Here is a 22325-nt window from a genome sequence, read left to right on the forward strand (position 1 = left end):
TCCGTGACTCCAGTAATTACATACACATCTCACAACCAAGAAAGACTCAGTAAGCAAAACAGGACACTATTCTTTCCCCTCAGAAAAAAAGGCAAAAAAAACCCCAAGCACAGTATATATTATCAACTCCAAAGTGATATACAGCCCTTAAAGTTAGCACTGATTTTATTGAGAGTTCCATAACTAAATGCACATAAATCTGGCTTTTAGGTCAACCCGTTTCTTTTACCATAGTGCGATGGAAGTGCCAGGTGCAATTCTAGCTGATTCAGCTGGAATTTCTGCCAGGAATTCAAGGGAGTATACACTGCTACAGATGCTCAACCACATTTTGAATGGATGCAGTGTATGCTTTTCACGTGCTTAAGCTGCTCTGCCAGCCAGTGCAATGGAGATGGTGCCACAATCCCAAACTCACACTTCCTGCTTCAAAGCAAATACTGCCAGATGTGCTACCTCCATCCATACTGGGATGCACAGGAACTGTAGATGAGGTTGAGAGAGGCTTCTCAGACCCCTGCTGAGCCATCAGTCACATTATTAGCTGACCCTCAATGAGGAGAAAGCAGAAGGCAAGAGCAGAGTTTGTTCCTGGATAGCTTTTAGCAACACGTTCAGAAATACCATCTATTTATTATTTTTAATTTGCTGAAAGCAATATAGACACATGGTTAGAGACATGCTTAAGAATGAAAATATTTCTTGTAATTCACTTATCTAGTCCTGTGTCCTAAATGTACAGGTTAGAAATGCCCATGCAATGCTTAATCTTCCCTTATCAAGTGGCAGAAAGCACTGCTCACAGCATTAACTAATTACAACTATAAATTATGTTCACCACCCAAAACCTAACCCTGCAAAGAGTTCAAAACCTCTATAATAAGCCAGAAACACTACGACTATTTTTAATACACATTAAGCCACAGACCCTTGAGAAAAACTGAGTGAATAACACAAGGTGGATTTAGCTCCATTGTAGTTATTTCTCCAGCCCTATCACATTAACATACAATTATCACACATTAATTAGCAATAACACAAAACATCATCTAAAAAAAGTTTGTTTGCCACAGTCTTTCAAGGCCCATTTTCATGATGTCTAAAAGCTTAAAGTTTTTTTGCCTTAACCTCTTCTTTCTCTTGTGCTCTCCCACTTTTTCTGCTTTTTCATCTCCCTTCCCCCCTAACCCATCACAAGAGATGGAGCCTTTTTCTTTACGCTCATAATCAATCCTCCCAAGCTGGATTCCACTGCATCTTGACATAACAATCAATTACTTTCCACAACCAAGGGTTTCCAGAGAAAAAAGAGGCCAACATAAAGCTTTCCTTATTTGTTTTACAAAAGCAAACATGAACCTTTGAACAAAATTTTAGGGATGAAATGGCTATGACTTTGATAGATAACTATGTCATTTGTGTACATGCAAAATTCTTTTTAGAAGAGATCAGAGAAAAAGTTAAAAGACTGAAAAGTGTGATAAGGGGAAAACATAAAATGAAGGGCAGATCATTAATAGAAGACCGCAGAAATAAAAGGAAACTAACTGAAAGAAAAATTAACAATGGGTAAGACAATAAATAATTAATATAAATTAAATAACAGATACACTATGTTCAGAACCTTCTTAGTATCATTCTCATTTATGAGTACATTTTCCCTTGTCTAATTCACTATTTGGGCTTTTACTCAGTGAGTCAACTCCCCCCAAGACTGTAGAATAAAGAAAATGGGATAACAATAAGGGCAATATTGCGATAGCAAATGTTTAAAAAGAAGAAAGGAAGATCCAAACCCCATGGATTCACCCATTCTTAGGAAAATTCAAGCACTAACATGAAGTTCCCTGGCAAAATTACTATCTGTATACAGCCTGATATCAGCAAGCTAAATCTGAAATCCCAAATGAGTGTATTTATAATGCTAAACAAGAAGACAGTGTTCTCTTTTATTCCTCCATGTCAGCAAAGAGCCATCAATATGTTACTTCACAACTGCAAAACATTTTCTCACACATTATTTTGTTATATTGTGAAACACAGGAGGTCAGTACTGCACTATCTACATCGGTGTTTTCCGACATCAGCTGCCATGGAATTGAAGAAAAAGTTTTCTTATTTTCAGACATATGGTCTGATATATTTCCCAGGAGGGAAGGCAACAGTTAATCCTCTTCCTTGTTCTTCATTTCTACTTTGTGACTAAAACTCTTTTTTTTTTTTTTTTTTTAACAGTTGTTTTAATCTGAGGGAATTCTTTTTTCCTTTTCTTTTTTTCTGAAAGACTTCATCTTGACCCTCACAGTTTTTAAGTGTCTCTGTACAATTATTGTCCTGCATCTGCATAATTCAGAAGTTTTAATCCACTATTCTTTTGATGAAGGACAGAACCTGATTTATTTTCCGGCTTCAGTTTGTATTTTAAAATTAGACAAATGTTTACAGCAGATACTGTTTACGGAAACATACGATTGTCATGTAATTACTTTGCCATAGTTTTTGCTTTTAGTTTCTCTTATTAATCCGTGTAGAAGCTACAATTCTACATATGGGCTACAATAAATGCTCATCATATATTAAAGGAAAAAAATCAACACCAGGAAATATTTCCTCATGACACTCTGTGAACTCCAGCGAACTCCTCCTCCCACTCCTGACAATATTTGTATGATGGTTTTTGTTGCATTCTCAATCTGTGCCCTTTGAACAGTGCTATCTTGAACTGCAATCCAAAAATCAATATATATCTATCAATATCAGGAATATAATTTTATTTCCTGATTTTAGTGACTCTTTCAAAAATTCAAAAATAAGTCTCTTTAAAGCAGCATTTGAGCAATTTCCCTTCAAAGAAATAAAAAACAGCTACAAAAATTTTACATAAGCAGTAACCTACTACAGAAGCCCTAGGAGAGCTTGCATCCTATTTAAGTTTTAAAATTAGACTACTTTACAAGGCAGAAAAAACCTAGAAATTTCACTGCTGTTTAAATATCGCTAAATTTCAACCCAAAATGTCCTTGTCCCTGAGGAATATCTGCTAAATACAAGAAGCACTTGGCTAAAGGAATTAACCAGCATCACAAACAGCACTTTCATCACTAGATGTTTATTGGATATTGTTCTTTTAGTGTATAAAAATAAGAACATTTTCCTCATTTTAGAGATCACAGAACTAGCAAAAGAGGAGAATACTGAACATCCCAGTTAACAGAGTAGATCTTGATTTATGTCACTGCTTACTGACTCATATTTCTTTTTCAGTTTTAAGAATTTCACTAAAAAAAAATCCCATTAAATCTAAACAGCAGTATCTTATGTATTTATAGCACTTCAGCTCTGATTTAAAAACTGTTTTTTAAACAGTTTAAAAGTTGTTTTTTAAACAATCAGCAAACCAACAGTCCGCATTTCATGAAGAATTTCATCCAGTCTCCTGTTGAAAGCCTGGGTTTAGATCAGGTTATTGGAGCCCTGTCAAGCCAAACCTTCAACTTTTCCAGCAAGAGAGATTTCACTACTTCTCTGGGCAACTTATTTCAATGATTAGTTGTTTGCATGGTGAAGCTGTTTTTCCTTATCTCCAGGACAGAATTTCTCCCAAAGCAACTATTCCCATTGCCTCTTCTCCAACCGCCATGCAACCTTGCAAAGAGAGAACCTCCACTTTGTCTACACCTATCTTTGGACATGGGAAGACTGTGATTAAGTTTCCCCTTAGTCTTCTCTTCTTGAGGCTGACAAAGTCAGTTTTGTCAGCAGTAGTTCAGACATCAAGTTCTCCCTCTCTTTTAACATCTTCATGGCTGTAATGTGGCTGGCTGGGATGTAATTAATTTTCTTCATAGCAGCTTGTACTGTCCTGTGTTTTGGACATGTGACCAAAACAGTGTACATAACACATTAATGTCAGTTTCACAGCTTGAATATTTCTCAGTCTGCACCCTCAGTGAATAGACTGAGGATGTGAAATAGTTTGGCAGGCAGTCATGCTAAAATACTCATTTAAAGACATCACCTATCCCAAGCACATAATACCTGATTTTATGAAGAGAATTACACTGACTTTTATATTCTAGTTATCTTAGTACTGTTTCTTACTTCTAATTACCCAAATCCAGGGGTCAATTTGTATCAAAACTACAGAATAAGACCATTAAAAGGGAGTTCCTTGTGGAATTCATTTGGATTTCTTTTTATTTTTGAAATACAACCTAGGGCAGAACATGCTTTTCAAAAAGCTATAACATGACTTAGAAGAATAAGTCTCAAAAGGCAAAAAAAAAAGAAAACCCTATCTTATGATTCATTCCTTATAACTTTAAAGGTTACCAAACACCATTTTTATTTCTGTAAAAGTTCTTTCACCACCAAAAATGAGAGCTGGTAGAATGCAACCAAAGAAACGCAATCTTTATTAGTTTCCCACTTTCTATTTTCCTAAATTTAAATCACATAAAATTAAAAGCTTGAGGCATTTGGCTCCTGCAGCTTACAGGCAGTTCCCCATAACTAGAGAAGTAAAAGGCAGCCTAGGCTAAAAAGCAGGTCATCTTGATAGACTGTCATATTCTTGCCATTAGGTCATAAACAGCATATTTGGCTGCTCTACATACAATTTCACCTCCCTACCCCTAAGCTGGAGCTCTGGAAACTTACAGGCATCCAAGCTTTCATCAGTTTGTGTTATTGTGACTGGAGAGATTCCAGTAAAAGAAATTCAGGTACCACCTTGGACCAGATGGAGAGAGGCCCTGGAAAGATACAGTGCTATTAGAAAGGATGACTGCAAAGCTAAAGTTACAGAGGAAACATTTTGGCTTTGTAGATAAATTTTACTAATTTCAGAAGTGGAAGCTTCCCAGAGACAGGTAGAACACAAATAGGAAGAAGTGTTTCTCCTTCTGCTTCTGATTTGCTGTTGTTGTCTTCAAAAGTAATAGAACACAATGAAAAGATGGTTCCTGAAACTAGGGAACAGAAGTACAACAAATTTTTGTTGCAAGGTGTTCTCAATTGTTTCCCACTAAATCACAGATCAGGCACATAAACATGTTGAAAAATTACAGCTGAATGTGAGATTGACATTATTTGGAGTTCAGATGAGGGAGACTGAGATGGTACAGAAATCTCACAATGTGCCAAAACAGCCCTTTGCACCTTCATGATCAGGTTTGTAAGTGGCACCGAACTATTTGGCAACAGCCAGGAGTTACTTTGCATATGGTCACCAGGGCTTTTGGGATTTTATTGGGATCTGGACAGTGATCATGCCAAAAGCAATGGGTGATTTAGCATAAAGGATGTGGGCAAGAAGGTAGCCTGCTTTCTACACATTACCCAACCAAGTCTAAGAAAAAAATGGATATCTGGGGAACATGGGGTTAACTCTGGCACAATAAATGGGATTGGAAAAAGAGCCTTGTGAAATAAAGATTAGGACTGGGATTGCAATGCAGCCACACAGGGGAATCATCAGCAAAACTACTTTAATGGAGGGGAAAAAAAAATACAAACCAGAAGCATTTTGAAAACATAGCAGTTAGATCTTTCTGGATTTTCAGAAGGGCTGTTTTTTCCAGCTTTTTAGCCCCTTGCAAGAGCCCGAAAGGATCAAAGCAAGATGTGCTGACTCTGGCAGCCATGGTGACAATTGCAGCTGCTTTGAAAGAGGGGAAACCTAACTTGTGTTAGTAAGGAGATCTCCAAAGGTCTCCTCGAACTCTATTAGAAAGCAGGGGAATGGTGTTCATGACACATCACGTGGCTTTAGGCCTCAGTGTAGTTATCTATACACAGTTAACAAAGGGCAAACTTCAGCATAAGAATGATTCTGTTCTCCATTCACATCGTATAAACTTCCCCTGCCTGTACAGGTGAGTTCTTGGCGGTGTAATATTAACGTGGCACTGTCACATAGGGCTCAGCACGTGTTACTCTACAGTTTGCAAGAAGTGCTTGTTTTCATTTGCACTAATTCACAAAATTCAGTAATTGGCAATAGGTTGTTCCTAACATTAGTGCAAATTAGCAAGGTTCCACTTAATTTTCTCTAATTAGTGGACTGAAAAGGATGATCATGTACATTGGGAGATAATTAGCTAAGTGGGTATTAACTGGGGTTTTTGTGTATGAAAATATCCAATCACTCAACTAGACACTGACTAAGGCATTTCCTTTTGAGATAGATGTTCCAAATGAACCCCATTAGCTCCCCAAAGCTGCATGGTAACAGCTGGAAATCAGCACAGGCAACACTCAAAGAAAAATGGGCTCGAACAGGAGCAGCTATTCCCTTCTGAATTGGACTGCCTCAGACTAATTGAGAACAACTTCGCTGGGCTGACAGAGCCTGTAGTTCCAACATGATAAAAATGATGTTTACACTCCCCAGGGGTACTGAGTAGAAGTCTGCCTTCTTGCATAGGAAACATTAGCAATTGCACCAGTTGTGAAAAACAGCTGCCTGAGCACCCTCTCCCAGACCAAAAAGATACAGAGGCTGTTAGCTCAGAACAGTCAGAACAGCCACACAGTCAAATAGAAAACATGCACAAATGACCAGCACTGGACTAAGCAGCATATGAGCAGGCAATGCTATGGTAACAGAAATCAGATTTAATTGAAAGCGAGGTAAGAAAGAACTAGGGCAATAACCTCTGCCTTTCAATAGCATACATTCCTACTGTAATTGAAATATACACAAAGCAAACACCCTTAAGACATAATATGCTTCAGTAATTTATTTCCAAATCAGGGTCAGGAAAGTAGCTAATATTTGTTTCATTTCTGCTGCAAGAACATGTGCCTCAAAGAAAAAAAAAAAAAAAGTAAGTAAGGGAAGATAGGATATAAAGCAATTTTAAGTCACGTTTGTTTCTGATCTGCTCTTTCAAATAAAATATCAAGCAGGAAATACATTTCCCCAGTCTTTCCTTTCCTAGGTGAAATATCTTTCTATTCCCTTAGACAGACAACATCTCATCATTGCTGCTGTAGCTCATTACCAAGGTAGTAACAACAGGCAGCTACTCCACCATTTCCACAGCAAACATGAATCAGCCTGGTGAACACAATGAACCTCAGCCATCAATTCAGTACAGAAACAGAGTTTGCAGATGAATAATTTACTGCTGTCATCTCAAGGATTACAAAAAGGAAACGCTCTATTTATTTGTAAGGCAACACTATTGATAAATGTCCAGTTTAACCCTGGGATTACATTTGCTAACGTTTTTCCCCTCACAGTGAGGAAATTCCAGTATAAAGCTGCATTTATTTAGGTTTTCCTTACAATATTAGTATTTATAATTTAATAGCAAACTGTCAAAACAAAGGCTATTTACTTGGCTTCTTCGGCACTGCATTTCTGAGAGACTTGTAATAGCATAATCATACAACTGAAAAAAGTAATCTATAGTAAACCAAATGTCCAATAAAATAAGAACTTCCTAGCTGACATTTTGACTTTAGCCACTTAAATATGATTCCAAGAGAAGGCTTTTGCAGTCAGTTTATAGACAGACCAAATGTCTGCATTACTCCATCCAGCCTCAGAGAAAGAGATCCAAGGCACTGAAATGCTGTTGTTTAAGTCTCTTCGCAATACAAAATTCTCAGCTGAATAAATTCACTTAGCTGAGGACCCACAGCAGCAACTACACTGCATCTAGCTCCCAAGTAGCCACGGATGACTACACCAGATAGAGCAAGTTCCTGGATGTGATTTTATACTGTCAGCTTGTTTCAGCAAAATGATATTGTCCTGTGATTCCAGTAAAATTCTAAGCAATTCTCATCATCAGTGATGCACCCGAAGTTTTGGAGCAAAGAGAAATGAATCAAAAATTAAAACCATGTTATTTTAAAACTAAATATGAGCTTCCTTCAGCATACATTAGAAACAAAGCTGACTATTATTGAAAATCTAGCCAAAAATCTTCTCTGCTTTAATTGCATTAAAGGCAACATTTATAGGTACTAAAAATAAATCAGTGAACTAACATCTTTCAAACTTACATGATTTACAGAGTCAAAAACATTTTCTAGGAATGAGCTAAACAGTTTTATTTATTTTATATGGATTGTGTGGATTAAAAGTTAAGAAAACTAACTTTCATTTTATAAGGTTGATTTTTTTTGCCAGTGAAGTCCTTAAAGTACACAACAAACTAGTAAAACACAATTTTCTTGCAAGTAGGCAGAAATAATGAATCAGAAACACTTACACACTCCAGCAATTTATACTTATGATAAAGAACTAAACAAGTAAAATTAAATAGAAAAGCCTGTTAAAACTATTTTAAAACATCCACTCCTCAACTCATTTGCGCAGGCTGGGACTTCCCTTAGAAAAGTGTTCAGGTTGCATATCTCTGCTTATCCTATGCTGCAATTTAAAATAAATACCTTCAATACCTATGGTCCATCAGCAAGTTTCTTTCCATTATTTCTGAACAGAAGAAAGCAGCAGAGGTAAAACATTAAACAAAAGAGGTTTTGCTGAGCCCTGTCACCATGCTTCTCAGAACAAGAAGGTTCTATATAGGGCTATAAAATAAGATGATCAGCATAATTTTCCACAGCTTGCTGGTTCTGGACAGCAGATGTGCTTTTCATTAGACTCCTGATATGTCCCTTCTCTTTTTATTCTTTTTTTCTTAGATTTGACTCCAGTCTCCTAAAAGCCAAATTTGGTCTAGTTACCAATCAGCACTCAAACACTGTCTTCTATGTAAGCAGACAGCTGATTCAATCCTACTTTACAAGTCTTTACCTGAGAAGCCATGACATTTTATACAGTGCTAAACACTAGGCAGAAACAGGCATTTTTAGGGGCAATGTTCATACAGCCTTTTAGATATTCTGATCCATCCAGATCATTTTACACCCCAGGTGGCAGAAGAACGCTACACTATGGCCTTGGCATCTATAAAAACAGAGGAGATTTTAAAAGTCTTCATCCAATAAGATCTACCATCAAAGCCCATTTTCGTAACTATAACATGTTTGGAGCACATGGGTGATGGCCCCGTGGAGTCCTGCCCTCCACATCCCCATTCCATGTCTGCTCACACACTGAGCCCTGCCATTTCTGGTGCTGCACACTGCTGACAGCCTTCCAGGGCAGCAGCTCCATTTTTCATTGGTATCACTCATTTCAAAATATCCCAGTTCCTGCATGCTCAATTCACATCTTGTCATAAGAAATTTGTCAGGTTAGATAGCAAAGTAGAAGTAACACAAGCAAAGGCCAAAAACAAGAGCTGGGTTTTAGGCTGTAAAACAGGATGAGAGATTGGAAAAGGATGGAACTAAACTGAAGTTTAAATTTAAAAGGAGGGAAAAGTAAGAGCAGTTTCTGTTGCAGAAGCTGATGGAGACAACAGCAGTATCAAAAATATCCAGTGTTCATTTTAATCCACAAGGAGTGGATTGGCTCAGGCTGGTGGCAAAGGCCACCATGTTCACAAGGCATAGTACAGTCAATGAAAGGATACACACACCAGTGATGCACCAGAAAGCCACAACTCAAGTCAAATACAACATTATTTGATTTTTTTTTTTATTCTTGTCTTATACTGATCAAAGCATTTTCCTTTGATCAGAACGAGCAGCATAACCTAATTGCCGTTTATCTTGAATGGTGCTGCACCGTGTGCCCAGCCTGGCTCTGTGCCGGGTGTTTGCATTCCAGTCTTATCACCCGTGCACTGGAGCATCCCGTCCTCAACACATATCCCTCTTCCTCCCTTCTTAACAGGGCTGAGCAACCTGGACCTTTCTTCTGACCATGTTTACACATTTAAGTTTATATCAACAATTCATTTACTGATAAATATATTACACTATTAAAAATTTATACTGCATTTGAAAAAGATACGTGGTATCTTCTTTCGCATTTACATTTCCCAAAGCTTTAAAGCAATTCAGCTATACGCCCTGAACAAAATTTAAAACAAGAAATTTATGCTTCGTTTTACTCAGTAAAATTATTTTCATTTAAGTAGAATTCAACTACTTTTAATTCACAAGATATTAAAAGTAACATATATTAGATATATTTAACATATATGTAGATATATCTATATAAAAGCATTTATATTTTAAACTAACCCGAACTGTAAGTACAAAATAATTTTTTGTCATTGCTATCAGTAAATTACAAATCATCTTTGTTGCCTTTTTTGCCTTTTCTTTTTTTTTTTTTTTTATTATTATTATTAAAACATCATATGTATTTCTCCTTAAACATTTTGAGTCTAGTAAACTATGGGGAAAAAAATAAACCTTTGCTCCAAGGAGTTTCTAACATCAAATCTCTGCTCCCCTCCTCCCCCAAATGTTTCCACCGAATACATTCAAAGCTGTAACATTTGGTGCAATTAAAGCATTTAGTATTTTCTTCCACTAGCTTTATTTTGAGCTAGGTTAAACATTATACTAATCCTACTTTTTTCCTTTCTCTTTTTTTCCTGACCCTTTCACTTGAAAGCCCATCAACATAATCTCCTGCAAGCATAGCACTACCTGACAAACTATCACCCCGAATAGACCTCAATCCATCCTGCGAGGCAGCAGTTACAAGAAATCATTGAACTCTGAATGGTCCCTGCACCATCTGAGAATAAATCAGGAGGACAATATATTTCTTGGATCTAAAACAGCCTCATCAATAAGTAACCTAAGCATCAGGAAAATGACCAACTAAAATGCTGATGAACGCTCATGGCCTTTTATTGGGGTCAAGGGGTAGGACTGCCCAGGATCCCTCCTGCCTTTCTTCTTCATCCAAATACTCTGAAAGGCCTAATACTATGCAATTTTGGATTCATGTGTTGTTTTGGCATTGCACCATCAGGCAAGCCAAGGCAAATTTCTCCTTTCTTCTTCTCACAGTCACACTCAGCATATTGCAAGTGCACTATGGCCAGATAGCTCATGCTACAAACAGGTCAGAAATTATCAAGAACTGAAAAACAAAGAGACAGACAGGCTGAGAGAAATATCTTCAAAGCTTCAAAGTGCAAAAAGTATCTTTTGCTGGAGCACACAAAGCCCTTCTGCAGCTATTCAAAACCCAGAAGCCAGAATATTACATTTTGTTGGGAAACACAGGGAAAGACAGAGGTTTTATTTATTCAGTTTTTAATTTCTCTGCTCAGGCTAAAGCTCTTTTCATCATTTCATTTGCTTAAAGCTTCTCCTTTGTAAGGCTTCCAATTAAGAGAATGTGACACTCTCACCAGGCTTGGATTTCTCCTATTAAGCAGCTTTGCTGGTCTTTTTGTTAAGACCACCTCCAGAACAAATGCTGACCAAAAACAGAATTGATAATGGATTTAAAGGATACTACTCAGTAGCCAATGCACACAATGCGAACAGCTGTTTTACACAAAGTAAAAATATGCATCTGGATTGACTTCTTTACGCAGGCTTAAATCACAGCTAATTACATGAGAGAAACATGTCAGTAAATCAGTATTTTCCTTTCTTCTCAATATAGATCTAAAGACTGAGTGGGTGCATTCTAATGAAGAGAAAAAGTTGCATCAAATAAGAATAAATATTATCATGCTCATGGAAATTCTTTAATTCTACACTCCCATCATAATACAAATATGTAACAAGTTTATTGGAAAAATATTCAGCTATGGGACAAACTAACAATGTAGTGAGGCAATTTCCAGATGTGTGCTAGCAACTAATTTGATCTCTCAATCTATTGGTAAACTTAAATACATGTAAAAACCTTCAATTTTCTTTCTCCTTTGAAATGGAATTATGGATATTTGCGAACAGTGCAACACTGTGGGCAATGATCCCTCTCAAGAGTCCCTTGAGCTACAAAAACTGACATAGAATCATGGAATCATTAAGGGTGGTTAAGATCACCAAAATCATCAAATCCAACCTTTGATCAAACAGCACCATGTCAACTAGACCACAGCACGAATGCCACATCCAGTTGTTTCTTGAACACTTCCAGGGATGGTGTTTCCACCACTTCCTTTGGCAGCCTGTTCCAATGCTTAACCACCCTTTCAGTGAAGAAATTCTTCATGACATGTTGAGCTTGTAGCATCGGTAGGAAAAAAATCCCTGATGTCTAAAGCGTAAAACTGGCTCAACCTTGTGGAAAGAAACTGAAACAAGAGATAAGGGCCAAATTCAAAGTGTTTTCAGAGAACCAATAACATTAGGGCAAACACAGTTTTTGTCATACTGTTTCAGCATTAAGGCCATGAGACTAAGGACAAGAAACAAATGAAGGGAAAAATTAGCATTGCCTCTATAAAGTCTCTGTTCAGAACCTCTGAAATTTGTTAAGATATTGCCACAGATGAACACAAAAATTGGACTCATTACAACAAGATGGTTGACCAGTTTCATTACTTGGTAAGAAACAGGTCAGTACTTCTGAAAAGAAGTGAGCTTAAAATAAGGAGCTAAACTGAAATCATTAATTGTCACAATGTGACATTCCAAATGGATTTATCTAATGCTTTGATGTACAAAGAATTCACTCCTGTAATCTTGCATTGGAAAATAAAATATTGAGCCCTTACTCTGGATGAAAGTATATTAACAAAAATACTCATATGCCACTTTTTATAAATTATTAAATATGCCAGCCACTGCAATTTGCTGGAGGTGTGGGGGAAGAGATAATTCATCCCAGCCATTACACAAGCGGAAATCTAAGGCAAAGACTAAGAAATTTCTGGAGGAAGACTCTAGCAACATCAAGAAAATAAAACAAGTTCTCCTAATACAGTGCATTGACTAAAACCATATTCCTGAAAATTTCATTTTTGATATCCCACAATGAATAAGTAAAGGCATGCTCCTTAGCTGTCCTTGCTTTCAATGATGACATTACCAACACTCCACACTGGATCACACGTACTGCCAGCTTTTGTGAAAAAAGCAGTGTCAGCAATAAGGAGCAGGACTACATGGACCCACTTTGATTGAATGTGGCACTCTGAAAGATGGAGATCTGAAGTTCAGAAAGGAAAGAAAGAGTAATGTGATCTCATTTTCTGGCTTTGGCAGAATCTCTTGGTAAAAATACACTGCTAAACAGGAGAGAGCAAGGGGACAAACTCAGTACGGACAGCCTCAACGCCCGACACTGCTGGGTGTGTTCCCCAGCCATTCCCAAGGCAAGACCTGGCACAGCTCAGTGTCTATTTCAGAGGAGGAAGCTCTTCTGAAAGGCTGCAAGGACAAGCCTGCACCCATTTTGTTCCTCTTGACCTGACCAGTCACTGCACACAACCCAGAGGACACTGACCCCACAAATTCCTGATTACCATCACATTTCACGTGTGCTCAGTTTCACACTTCTCAAATGCCAGTCTGATGGCCTTCTTAAACACCATCTTAAACACTGTGAAATGGAAAAGAAATATATATCCATTATAGGGTGAGAAGCTATACACAGTGTGCACATAAGCCAGTACACTCTATTTGTCTTTGGGATCAGGAATTTCTTCCTGAGCCTCTTGTACTCTACAGGTGAGGTACATCCTCAGCACCTGATTACAATCCCTGGATGGCTCATTTATTATGACAATTGTTCTGTTTTCAGCCGTTATTTTAAATTCTCTAAAACTAAACGCATTTTTCCTCCATGTGGGTTGAAATGCTGTGCAGTAATCCAACAAAAACATAACTTAAAAGAATCACAGCATCCAATTGCCCACAACACAGTTGCAAGAAACAGAGTGACCATTTAAAAATCTAGTTCAAAAAATAAAAACCAGAAATGAGCTCAAGAGAATCTGGAGAGAAACTTGAATGAAAAAGAACATATACATTCTTCATTCCATCCTCATCTGGAACAAAAAAGACACTTTGTTTAAAGATTATAATATTTTGTAAAAATATTTAAATCCTAGAAATTCTGATATCTCAATTTTTAAGTTATTCTTTTTATTAATTGCTCCTCTAAAAAGTTATAGATATTTCAATACTAGTGCTGATGCAGTTAAGAATTCCACAACTCAGTTCACAAATAAAAGCTGTGAATTCTGTGGCTCTCTTTTGTTCCCTTTCTATTGTTTTTGGTTGTACAAATAAAGTACTTGCACTTCTGAAAGCACAAGTAGTGGGAATCACTTTAGATTTTATTGATCATAAGATTTTCTGTTGAAGATGTCCTACTTGCCCATTGATTTGATGTCATAAGAAAGTCTATGAAAATGGGTTTGTCCATAAGTACCCTATTAATAATAAATCATGACCACTCTGCCCTCATCCTGACACAAAAATTATCTCTATTTCTTGTAAATAGATGATCTTTTTTTAGAGTTAAACATTATGTAATCTGAAATACACATGAAAGAAAATGTACTATTTTTTTTCTCATTAACATATATTACAAAAATTAATCTAAATATGTTAATATATTTTGAAGCTTACTTCTGAGTCTTGGCACTGGAAGATGCAATTTTTCTCCTGTGACTGTGTACTATATAGACTTCCTAACTTTTTAGCCAGCAGGAGGTTTGCACTACTTGCTTCCAAGACTCTGTAGATACTATTTTGCTCCCTTTTTCTGCAGTTCTGTTCTGGTTTTCTTCTATCAAATTACATAAGATTTTCACATCACTGTGTTTAATAACAACAGGGCAAGCATTAATGCAAAAAAAAAAATTGTAGCAAAAAAAAATTTTATATCCTCAAATCATGAGTGAAAAGCCAATAGGACCATTTTCCATGTGCAAGTCTGTCTAAAGTTTCTTCTGAATGAATGATTATTCTGATGAAAAGTTACTATAAGTATATTCACCTTTGCTTTGTAAGGTGCTCCTTTCATCACTATCTTTGCAGATCTTTTTTCAGAGAGATGAGGAAACCAAAAGAGTAGTCTGAAGCACTTGTTTTGCTAAGGCACTGAAACATGTAATTTTGTCCTTAGATATAAATGCAGATATACATAATAACATAGGTTCAGAAAAAAGAAAAAAAATTACTGCTTTTATCTACAGAGCTTAACTTACTGATTGTCAAGGTGTGTTGTGACCCAAAAAGAAAACGGGGAAAAACAGTCAATATCATAAGAAAAATCATTCTTTTTATAGACACATAAAACAAAACAAGCAAACAAACAGAAAACCATTAAAAAACCACTACCATCTAAAGTCCTTTACACAAGTAATATTTCCTAAACTGATCAGTACAGTTCCATTGAAAGTCAGTATAAAATTCTGTATAATTATACAGGCTATTTATAGTAGATTTTTTTTTTTTAAATTAGGATATGCAGTCAGTATCAGGAATCAGATTTAAGACTTCAGTCTTAACAACTTAAAGCTAAGGCAACCAACTCTTCTGTTTCAAAAAGAAGCCCATAACATATCTTATGTCCCAGTAGATTTGTATTTTCACATATGAAACCGAAAAATTTCAGTGTGCTACATGTCAATAACAAAAAAATGTATTCCACAGAGAAACTTCCTTTCTGCTGCACAACCTGTTTTTCTATTACCACTACACCCTATTTGGTGCCTTTGCCTCATGTTCTGGTGTCTCCCGACCACAGGGTTACAACGTGTTTATCTCCACATGCTGGTTCAGCATCTATGACGGCAAAGAGTAGGAGACAGGAGAGGAGAGGAATGGAAACAGTAGTGTCATATTCTGAATCTTACAGCCTAAGTAAATACAAGGACAAAAAAAAAAACCCCAAACAAACAATAAAAACAACAAAACCGAAACAGTGTAAATATATGGTGTCACAGTAATAGGAGCCAGTCCAGTGCAGACAGGATGCAGAGAGAATCCCTCACGTACTTGGCAAGATAAAAATCAGAAGAGGTGACAACAATTTTCCCAGAAAACTGAAATTCATTCTGCCTCCTGCAATCCTCTGGAGCTTTGTATTATTCACATCAAGAATGATTTTCATGCCTTTGATTCACACAGATAAAACAAGCCATTTAAATGGTCTTCAGAGGAAAAGAAGGAAGAAACCAGGAGCTGAAAAAAATCACATTTAGTAGGTAAGCATGATTTACACAGTACTACTGTGAAGGGGTTCACAGAGGAGTAGGGCAGAGTTTTCTGCAGGAGGTTTGGGTTTATTTTAATGCATCAATCTAATCAGCGTCTCCAGGACTTGCCACTCAGGAATGATAGCAAGAAGATGCCTGAGAAGCCTGCACTGTCCTGGTTCTCTCATCCCTCTCCTCATACACATATGGTGGATTTGGTTCAGATCCTCAGATAACTGAGAGGAATATATAAATAATCAGCTCCTGATGGCTATCTGGAAAAGTCCCATCTTTAAAATATGTTCCAGGGCCCTCTTACAAAATAACCCATAAAAGTACACCAAAGTCTCTCTGCTTGCCATGTCATACTGCTTCCTCCTTTTCCCAGATGAAAGAGCATATTTTTATCTCTGTCTCTAGCTCCAAAAACTGTTTTCTCCATGAATTCTCCAATGAGCTAATTCAGGGCACCCCAGGAAATCCATCCAATGTCTGCTTTACTAATTCATATAGCATTTCATTCCCTTATAGCATTCACTGTGGCAGTTCTTTCCAAAGATTTCATAAAAGAGGTGCATATAAACTCAAAAGGCTTTTTTAACAAAAAGCTGATAATATAATCTGTCTGGAAGTTCGCTAACATGTATTTTTGAAACAGAGAAGCAAAGAGAAAAAGGCAAGGAGAGAAATGGTCGAGAGGAACCTGAGGAAGGAGAGGACAGAGACAAATCACTGAATATGAAGAGCTGAAGATGCAGGGGAGTGCTGGAGGTCATCTAGTGCATCACCTACTCGAAGCACAGTCAACTACCACAGATTCCTTAGGACTGTGCCCAGTCCTCTTCTGAAAATCTCCTAGGGTGGTCACTCCACAATCTCTCCAGGCACCTTCTGCCCATTGCTGCCAGGCACTTCTCACACTTCAGTTTACACCTGTCATCTCTTGCACTTTTACACAGAACTGCTACACAGTGTCAGTCTCATCTTCAGCCTGAACAAGGAGGAGCACGGCCATCCTACATGCAAACATCTGATCATAAAGATTTTGTTATTCCCTTCTCTGAGACTGACTCTCTTCCAAATGCTCAATACTATGATTAATCTGGTGAGAGCTGGCAGATAAAGATTCAAACACAAGCAATTCCTGAGAAACTAAGGACTGTTAAAATATAATATTGTTAGCATTAATAGTCAGATTCAATAGTGTATGTCTCAAAAGAAATTAAGGTGCTTCTTGAAAATCAACGCTTTATGGACTCTTATTTATCAAGATAAACTTCAAGTATGTTTCTGCCTAAAGAAACAGATACACTTTCAATTATCCAAGTTCCTATAAGGGAAGTAAAAAAATTTTCTCCTGCATGAAAAATACATGGAGTTCCCAAGGACAGCAGCACAGGCCAGGACAAGAAGAAAGTAAGACAAGACCCATGATTTCATATCAAGTTCCCCATGAGTTACTGGAAAGTGCATTTCCTCAGAAAGCACTGGAGTAGAACACCTTAAACATCAGCCCTCTCTTTGGTCTGACACTTTGATATTCTTCCTGCCAAGAACTGCTGCAGAACATCTCTGTTTCTTCTTGCAAGTTCAACTGGAGCGGCTGCTTTTGATGTACACAACATTGCCACAGATGAGGACTAAAGGCCACGGAGCAACTTACACTATTATAAAGTGAGATCAGTGGTTAAGGTACCCGAAGGAAATTCCCAAGTAAACAAAGCTGAGATGAGCATATCAGTAACTTCGTAGCTGAGTTTATCCAAGAGAGGGAAGTAAATGTAGAAACTGTTCATTGCATGCTATGGAGTAAGAGAATGCGCTCATTCCCAAAAAGACAGTGATTTTTCATCAGAGAAGCATAAAGAAAAATCTTGTTGAGACAGTGGATCTCTGTCTCTACTCTTTAGAGGATGAAAGACCTCCAAACTCATTTTTCTCCTATCAGGAAGCATACTGGACTGTGGAGCTCTCCAGAATGGAAAACAAACACAGCGTCTCCTAAAATGCATTTGTATCTCCTTCCAAATACAGAGCTGAATGAAAGCCCGTGGAAGCAAAATCCTAAAAGGAGGAAAAGGTCTGATATTATATAAAATAGAAGAACAGAGTTCTCTGGAAAGCTTTTAAATGCCATTCTTTGATTTCTTAACAATGTAATTTCTCAAGTGTTCCAAAAAGCTATCCATTTTCTATTGACTCCACCAGAAAACAGTATTTTGTTTTGTTAGTTTTGTTCTTGTTGTGTTATGTCAACATGACACCCTGGCACCTGATGTTAAACTTAATGGATTCTTGACCCAGCAGTGCAACTTAAAACACTGTCAATTGCTGCTTAAATGAAAATAAAAACAACAGATTTACAAAAAAACTGTGTATTTTACACAATATTTAATGGTGTTTCCTTTACCAATTCTTCATGTTTTGCTGAGCAAAATAAAGAGTAGTCCTAAAGCTATAGATTTGGAAAAAACCCTTGGAGTCCTGCAGTTAAACACAGGGTTGTGCCTCTTCAGCACTAAAAGCATTAAAGATGCTTACTTAGAAACTAGGAAGCAGCTATTACTTTTGAAAAGCATTTCTCCTTACTCAGTAGTCAACATAATTTTTACATTACGTAACATGGAATTTGCTCAATCCCAAATTGTCAAATGCATTGGCAGGAGGCTCAAGCAGCTCTGATGAATACTGGAAGGTAGTAATAATGTGATTTTATCCAGCTAAGTTTGGTTTCATATGAAAGGCTTTTCTTGAACCATGCACACGCTTTTTTTCTACTGCACAGGACTGAGACCTGAACAATGCCAAATTATATCCCACGTATTTTGTTTCAGTTGGGAGTCTCAACTTTCCCTGAAAAGACAGGACAAAGGACTAGATGGCCAACAGGACTGATTGAGGATGGCAGTTCCTCTGTCCTTATACTCTTCCAAGTATTACAGAAAGTATTCAGAATTTACAGCCCCATTTTAGGACAAGATTTATCTTGGATAAGGAAAAGTACCTGATATCTTTATTTCAGCATTGAAATGACTTACAGGTTAGGCTGCTTAACATGGTCTAGATGTAAATCAACCAGGAAGCAAATTATGATCAAAAACATTATGACCTTTCTTCCAAGTAGGCAATTTTGTGTCCTTATAATTTACATCTGCAAGACTTTATTTTTTTTTTTTTTTCCTTCCTGACTAATAATATTGGTAAAAAGGCACATTGTAAAAATTAAGGATTTCTCTCAATTTCCAAGGTTTGAGTAGATTCTTATCTAATATTTTATGACAATGCAATATTTGCAGCAATTTTATTCATAGGCAAACTCCAAGTTTCTTGCTGATTCTGTTTATCCAGTATTCTATAATACTAATTTCTCAGTTTAAAAATAGAGAATAAAAAATAAAAAAAAAAGTTTCTTTATGCTTCCATAATGCCACAGAATCATGTTTCAAACAGATTAGGGAAAGCCATTTCTGCTGTATCTTCTGTAAAGAGCAGTAATATTTTATTATTCTACTGAATCTCAACATTTTCTGTCAAACCCCTAAAAAACATTGGGCTGAGAATTTATATTCTTTTTAAAAGATCGGTAAAAAGTACTGGTTTTAAGTCCCTCTTTGTGACACGACAATGACTCCGGTACACAGAACCACTGAATTACAAGAAAATGAACCAGACTGCAATCTGAAATCCAGTCAAGTCAAGAGAAAACAGAGTCCATGAACTCTCCTCTTTCTAGATGGCAGAATTTCAGCATGAAATTATTTCTCTAAGTTCTATAATCAATAACCATAATGGCAGAAGGTAAAGAATTTTTAAGACTGTACACCATGCAATATGTGCTACCCTTTCTATTTAGCACTCCTTCAATTTTACCCATCAAGGTATAGGGCCTTCCCAAAAAAGAAAGGTCTTGGTGTCCACTCTCTCTTTTTTGCTACAGTTTTGTATGACAACAATAGCTATGAATTCATAATGAGAGATCCCAGTTAAAACACAATAGATTTTTTTAAATAATGCATTTTCATAATATAAAGTGCAATCAAATATTATCAATTGTCTTACACAGGACAACTTCCAGCGCTACATAAATTAAAACAGTATAAAATGATACTTGAGAATGGAGGAGAAGAGGGCTTTTCAGATAAACACAAATTAATATCAATATTATGGTAGATAGCCAACATGGTATTTGGGTCACCCAAGTCTTCTTTGCCATTTTCTTCTCCTGTTTTCCCCTTCGAATTCTAATTTAAATTTATTTCTTATTAATCTACATAAGTTTTGATTAAAAATGTGTTTATCACAACTAGCTTACAGACTGCTTCATATATTAGTTGACAGACACCATAAGAGATCCATAAACTGATTATTCAGTTCACTGTTAGGAAATATTAAAGGCTTCTAAATATCGCCTAATGACAAATTCGTTGTTTGTTAATCTCACTCTGTTTTAAGCTTAATGTAAGCTAACAATAGTAGTTCATTGAAGGAAAATGAACCTTTTGAGTTAAGCTATATCACTTTGAACATTAAAAACTATTTAGATGCTTAATGTACTGTTGAAAATTAAGGATTCCAGTGATGTCAATGGACTTATAATGGTATGGTAACTAGTATAAGTGAGAACAGAAATAAAACCTTGAGTTTTGCAGTATTATAATAACTTACAAGTATTTTTTTAAAATTATACTGCAGTGCTACTATGTATGCACCCAGAAATACTACTACTACTTTGAACAACTATAATGAAGTGGACTGACCATCTAATATTAAGAAGACAAAAGAGTTGTTTTACTCACCTGACTTTGCAATTCACTTTGTTGCTTCAGGCGAAGATTTTCTGGCGTATCAGCCACCGTAGTGAAGGACTGCTTTGGGTAATGTCTAAAAGAAGCACAAAGCCACACAGTAAATATTTGCACATTCTAGAAAGTCAAATGCATCCCAGTGCTCTTTCATACTGTGCACAGAATTCTTTCATAGTTTGCTATGAATTAGAAGTATCTAAAAATATTGTGTCAGACATGCCTTACAGAAACAACAAAAAGGAGTTTCTGTAATGAGTCTAAATCCCACCCATTAATCCTGCCCACTAACTTCAAAGACCAATCAGCCAAAATCTGCCTTCAGCTGGGTGATCTAAACTATGCTTAACTGCATTGTCTTGGTATAGTCATGTGCTGGACAAAGACTAAACTAAAAGCCCTTAAAATTAAATTGTTTTACAGAAATCGATGCCACATAAGGGAGCACAGCTGGGTACCACAGGGTGTTTAATTCTTTAGGTAGGAACCAGAAGGATCAAGGCAGGTACTTTCTGGGTAGATGAAAGTCAAATGCTTTAACAGTAAATATGTCAATACAGTGCTGCAATGTCCAGTACCAAAGGCTGTGGTGTCTCAGAACTGCAATCTATCAGGCATCTCTCTTTCCATTTGAAATTTTACATCTTTACAATACATTCCTACTCTTTGCTTTGGCATTTTATGTTAACTTGCTCTAGGGGAGTCTGCTTGAGCAGGGAGGTTGGACTAGATGGCCTTTGGTGATCTCTTCCAATCCTAATCATTTTGTGATTCTGTGAACTGTAGCAGTCAAATTCTACTCATTTACAGAACCATATTTACTAATTTTCATGGATTTATCTCACAATTTTGCCATCAAACAGGAAGTTCCATTACAGGAAAGAACACAAAAAGAAGCAAATAACAAAATGAAACAGCACATCCCAAAATAGATATATTATTATGAGCCAGAAACTCTATGAGGAGACTGACTCTTACTAAATACTTTCCATCATCTTCAGTCTGGAACCGAAATATTCACTTTTCTACCATGTGAGGCATTCATGTCTTCAGTTACCATTCACGGCTTCCCATGTCTGCGAGCTCCCCCATTTGTGCCTCCAACATTTCAGAGTTCAAGACAACAGGCACAGTGTTAGGGACACAATAACATTTGCAGCGTAGGTTCCACAGAAAGAGAAAGCAGTAAGCGTCTGAAGACAGAGGATATACAGTATTAAAAATGTCCATGTTCAAACTCCAGGCCATCTCTAATGTGTTCTTTCAGCAGCTAGTTGTATGTTGTTGCTATGGTTTCATCATAAAATTTCTGTTCTGTGTAAACATGATATGTATTTTGTTCCAAAATTGTATTTTGTTAGAAAATTTTCTGTGTACAAGTACTATTTCCATGATGTGCATGGTTTCAGTTAAAAAAAAAAAAAAAAAAAAAATCTGAGAAAATAAAACAAGCATAAAAATTAAGAAGTATTTCTGGTTTTATCCAAAAGCTGAATGTTTGCCACTCAGAAATGCAAAA

The 22325-nt window shown here is 36.7% G+C and overlaps 1 protein-coding gene across 2 annotated transcripts in view; it reads right to left on the reverse strand.

The window, feature by feature from the left end:
• NEBL (nebulette) overlaps positions 1 to 22325 on the reverse strand; it is a 252668-nt gene that overhangs the window by 156857 nt on the left and 73486 nt on the right. For both annotated transcript variants that reach the window (XM_040076124.2, XM_040076114.2), the window contains exon 3: positions 20801 to 20885. In XM_040076124.2, coding sequence (XP_039932058.1) covers positions 20801 to 20885 — 85 coding nt within the window. The remainder of the gene's footprint in view (positions 1 to 20800; positions 20886 to 22325) is intronic.

The sequence above is a fragment of the Hirundo rustica genome, chromosome 1 (genome assembly GCF_015227805.2).
Source record: "Hirundo rustica isolate bHirRus1 chromosome 1, bHirRus1.pri.v3, whole genome shotgun sequence".
Classification (NCBI taxonomy): Eukaryota; Metazoa; Chordata; class Aves; order Passeriformes; family Hirundinidae; genus Hirundo; species Hirundo rustica.